Below are 4,959 nucleotides of genomic sequence, written 5' to 3'. Positions count from 1 at the left end.
CTGTTCTCAATCGATTGAACACTTCCCTGCTAACGCCCGCTGGATAGATAAAGCACACTTTTGGATCAGTGGCAGTCATCTTGCCCTTGGTGGTGCCATGCATATTTAATCATCACGTTAAGTGGATGGAAGGTCTGGCTATTAATACAAACCTGATTGAAAATATAACACAGTTGTACTTCTTCCACCCCAACCCATTATTCACTTTAAATATTCATGAACTAGTTTCACTCTACCGTAATGCTCATCTCCTCTCTCTCTGGGATTAAAAGCTGCAAAATAAAGAGACTGAGCGAATCTGGTCTGACTGTCTGAGTGACTGTCTGTCTGTGACCGTAGAATGAATGCACAAGCCTGGATGACAGCGCTTATATTTAGTCCAGCGTCATGGGAGAGCCTGTGTGTGTGTATGTGGGTGGGTGTGTGTGTGTGTGTGTGTGTGTGTGTGTGTGTGTGTGTGTGTGTGTGTGTGTGTGTGTGTGTGTGTGTGTGTGTGTGTGTGTGTGTGTGTGTGTGTGTGTGTGTGTGTGTGTGTATGGGAGTGTGTGTGGGGTAGGGAGGGAGCGATGGGTGTGAGAAGGGGGAGGTGGGGGGCCGGTATAAAACTAAAACCCCCCTCCCTACCCGAGCTCCTGAGCGCAGAGCAAGAGAGAGAGTGTGTGTAGGGAAGTGAAGCACTAGTCTGGTCGTGTTTTTCTCCCCTCTACTTTGCTCTGGTTCCCTTCCAATATGGCTACCCACACCGCCAAATTGGGGGTGGGCCGCGCCATCGCGGTTCTCACGTCCGGAGGTGATGCCCAAGGTAAGGCAGCGCAGCCTCTTATAGTTCAGAGTGTGTGTGTGCGTGCGTGCGTGCGTAGGTACATGTGTTGGTATGTGCGTGCATGTGTGTGGAGCTGGAGAGGACCACACTGGACAGGCTTCATGTTTGTCCAATGTGACATTGTTAAAGGTTTTTTTTTTTTATCAGTTTCTCAGTATACATACATACATTGTTTCAGTGCACTGCGTTTTTCAGGAGAGTGTAGTACCGTAGAGTAATCTAGGCACTTGTAAAAGTGTATGGTCTGAGAGGCTTTGTTGAGGGTCAATATTTACAACAGTAGCGCTGGCCTGCTCACGTGACGGACACATGTGAGGACCAGACCCACGCTTGTGCTGGACACTGTGGGCGGGACCCTAAAAATGTGATGTTGTAGTGGCTGCGTCTGACAGATGTCATCCAACCAGCTCTACTCATCAACATGAGAATTCTAGAGGGATACATCAGAGAGAAGTTGCCAGTGGAGTCAGTCACCATTACTAAACGGGAAAAAATGGCTGGGTTTTTATTTTGTCTTGACACCCCTGGCTGTGCCAAACAAGTTCTGCATAACATTATGTAGAGTGCCACTATCACAGACCAGTTGCAGTTGGAGTTGGAGTGAGGCCTCATATTAAGAGTTCAGATGCAAAACCCCCTAAGTGCCTTTTCAGAAAATAATCTTAATTCATTTTTATTTAATACAAAGCTATCAAAATTGCAATTTTTTTTATTTTATTTATGCAATATAACTATTTATATGTATTATCAATTACATGAATGTAAACCAAACCAACAACAGGGAACTCTAAAAATATAGAAGTGCAGGTCTTCAGAAAAGGAGTTAGGGGGTTTTGCATCTGAACTCTTCATATATATAATAGGATTGTGCATCCTTTGTGTTTTGTTAGTTTTATAACTATAGCTTCATGTTATGTTTTAGTTTAATTTTATATTGAGCCATACTTCCATAGCTAAATAGCCCAAACCTCTACTTTATTCTACTACAGTATATACCAATACTTAGTTCAACTCTACTGAACTCAACTCAGTTTACACCACCGGTGGAGCTGAGCAGCAGGTAGATGCATATTGATCTGAAGGGAGAAAAGACTTTCGAGCGCTCACCATTTTTCCTTTTGCCACTATAATGTTGTTACCTTGAAAGATAGGAGAATATTGAACATGTACCAATGCTTCACAGTGTCTCCAGAAGGGCCACCATAAGATACATCTACAACAATGGCAAACTGAAGTGGAGCTGATATATTGTGTATAGTCACTCTCAGACAGCCTTGGAAAAGTTACATAAGTGGCCAGGAAGTAAAACATTTCCCATGCTCCCTCTCTGTTCTGGCAGCTGTCGTGCTGTTTAGGATACTGTGTGTGACGTGTTTGTGTACGTGTACATATGTGTGTGGGTGCATCCATGTGTTCGTAACCTTTCACATTTAGTCTTGATGTCCGCTTGTCCTCTGCAGTGCTGCTTGGATGTCAGTCTTATTTGGGGCTAATTTTAGAGGCTCTGACCTTTTTGTGAAATGACATGGAAGAGCTCGTATGGCCGCCATGTTGTGTTGCAGCTGTTTGCAGTGAAAACGAGAGCGGCCCCCAAACGTTTTCAAGCACAACACTACACAGACACTTTGGCCTTTTATTTTAGCCCAAGCAACAAGCAAACTGAGTAACCAACTAGCGAGAAATGCACCGGCAGTATCTGGCAACCCTTTGACTTTTCAGTCTGTGGTTCATAGATGCCAGAGGTCTCGTCTATAAATATCTGAAGGCAGCCTTGGCCTGAGGCGCAGGTTATGTTGCCAGGCGTGTGTAGGCTGGGCTGTGTGTGTAGCGTGGTGCAAGGAAAGAACAACTCATTAATAGATTGTTAGTTGTGAAATAAAAGGGAAAATAAATTGCACTGGTAGAGTGTCTGGATGGTAGAGTTGTCATTGATGAGTAGAGACTGATTCTCACGTTCAGTTTACAAAGATGACAATTGCATCATCATGTACATGTAAACAGCTTCTCCGTGTGCAGAAAAACTTTGTTTTTTTTTACCCTAGACAGACCATTAAAAGCCCAGGACAAGCAGGGAAAACTGGGACACAGGCAACACTAGGGCCTGAGTAAGGACTCCTAATGTAGCTAATCGAGGGATCTTATTGGTTCCTTCTTTGAAAACTATGTCTAACTGCTCCTGCAATCGCATTCCAGACTACCCCACCTGTCCAGGCCACTTCAATTCAGTTCCTTATTCCAACTGAGCTGCTGGGAAACCTTAAAGAAATATCTAACAAAAAAGCTACACAATGCTATTTTCCCCGAGTGCTAGAAGGTCAAGAGTATGGATGTGCCCTGTTTGACCCTGCTAATAAAAGGTCAACAGTATGCAGGCATGCGGCATGCTTGACCCCATAACTGAAAGGTCACATGTCCTCTCTCTCTCTCTCTCTCTCTCTCTCTCTCTCTCTCTCTCTCTCTCTCTCTCTCTCTCTCTCTCTCCTCTCTCTCTCTCTCTCTCTCTCTCTCTCTCTCTCTCTCTCTCAGGTATGAACGCAGCCGTCAGGGCCACCGTCAGAGTTGGCCTGTACACTGGAGCTAAGGTGTACTTTGTCTATGAGGCAAGTTTGCAGTTTCAAAATAATAGGCCTAGTAAAACTACAACCAACCAACTGAAAAACTTCAAACACATTACAGCTTAATGTAAAAGCTTATGGCTCATTGAAACCCGAGGTTGTTCTCCCAACAACCGTTGTAAATACGTTTTATTGCAACAGCTGGGGACAATACAAACATCTGAAAAGGCTAATGCATGTACACCGAAGTGCTCCGAGTTTGTGTTTCGGAAGCCCGATTTGAGTACCCATTCTATTGCACTTTGTCAAGGCGGAAGCCGGAGTTTCCGATAATCGAGTTTCAAAAGAATGAGCCATTATGCCCGTAGGCCTAATTCACATGATACATGTGAGGTGAAAACTATTTTGACAAAACGCAAGCAAAAGTACGATGGCTCATTGCATTCACTCAATAATAAAAAAAAAATCACCAGGTTATCTCATATTTATAATAATTATGAGATGATTGTCTCAAAATTATGAGATAACCGAATGATGGCTGCAGTGACTCAGCATATCACACCATGAATGGCAGTCATGGGTAAGCGGTTAGGGCATCAGACTTGCAGCCCAGACAGCCCACTAGTCCGACAGCCCATAAGACAGACAATAAGCCATAGAGGAGCATAACCAACGCCCAGGCGTTGTTTTGGTTTGGGCATAGTTTTAATGTGTGTGGTCGGACTAATGGGATGTCTGACTGATAGGCTGGAACCGATAAGGTGTGCGTATCTGCCATGATGCTAACTGTAGGGTGCTAGTGGATGTAATATGTGTACCGGTAGGCCTATGTGTACTGATGCTAACTAGGCTAGCTGTAGGCTAATAATAATTGTTTGTCCTGATGTTAGGCTAAAGGATGTGTATTGTATGTGTCCTGATGTTAGCTAGGCTAAAGGGTGTGTATGTGTCCTGATGTTAACTAGGCTAAAGGGTGTGTATTTGTCCTGATGTTAACTAGGCTAAACGGTGTGTACTGTATGTGCTCTGATGTTATCTAGGCTAAAGGGTGTGTATGTGTCCTGATGCTAATCTGTAGGGCTACCAAGGTCTGGTGGACGGTGGGGACCGTATCAAGCTGGCCACCTGGGAGAGTGTGTCCATGATGCTCCAGCTGGTGAGCTAACACACACACACAGACACACACACACACACACACACACACACACACACACACACACACACACACACACACACACACACACACACACACACACACACACACACACACACACACACACACACACAAAATGTGATTCTAAGGTCACCTGGGACCCCTAGCAAATATCCAAAGGACTGAATAAAAGATTGAACCACTTTTGTACTTTAAAGTGTGAGCTGATCCGCCCTACAAAGGCAAAGTGCGGTAACTACGCCAACATTGAAACTGAGAAAAAAGCCTTCAAGGCCTTTGTAGGGCAGTGTTGTTCACCACAGTGGCATGGGGGCCCCAAGCGGCTGCCTGCCTAGCCTGGTGACAAGACACACACACACACACACACACACACACACACACACACACACACACACACACACACACAC

General features: G+C 44.7%; 1 protein-coding gene across 1 annotated transcript in view; it reads left to right on the top strand.

The window, feature by feature from the left end:
• Window positions 1-616: 616 nt before the first annotated feature.
• The window catches only part of LOC134456717 (ATP-dependent 6-phosphofructokinase, muscle type-like), a 23,536-nt gene continuing 19,193 nt past the window's right edge, over window positions 617-4,959 (top strand). Inside the window, exons 1-3 of the mRNA XM_063208202.1 lie at window positions 617-802; window positions 3,350-3,423; window positions 4,457-4,534. Coding sequence (XP_063064272.1) covers window positions 730-802; window positions 3,350-3,423; window positions 4,457-4,534 — 225 coding nt within the window. The 5' untranslated portion in view covers window positions 617-729. The remainder of the gene's footprint in view (window positions 803-3,349; window positions 3,424-4,456; window positions 4,535-4,959) is intronic.

The sequence above is a fragment of the Engraulis encrasicolus genome, chromosome 10 (genome assembly GCF_034702125.1).
Source record: "Engraulis encrasicolus isolate BLACKSEA-1 chromosome 10, IST_EnEncr_1.0, whole genome shotgun sequence".
In the NCBI taxonomy this organism is placed as follows: domain Eukaryota; kingdom Metazoa; phylum Chordata; class Actinopteri; order Clupeiformes; family Engraulidae; genus Engraulis; species Engraulis encrasicolus.
The sequence above is the reverse complement of the archived record's forward strand: the minus strand, read 5'-3'. Positions and strand labels throughout refer to the sequence as shown.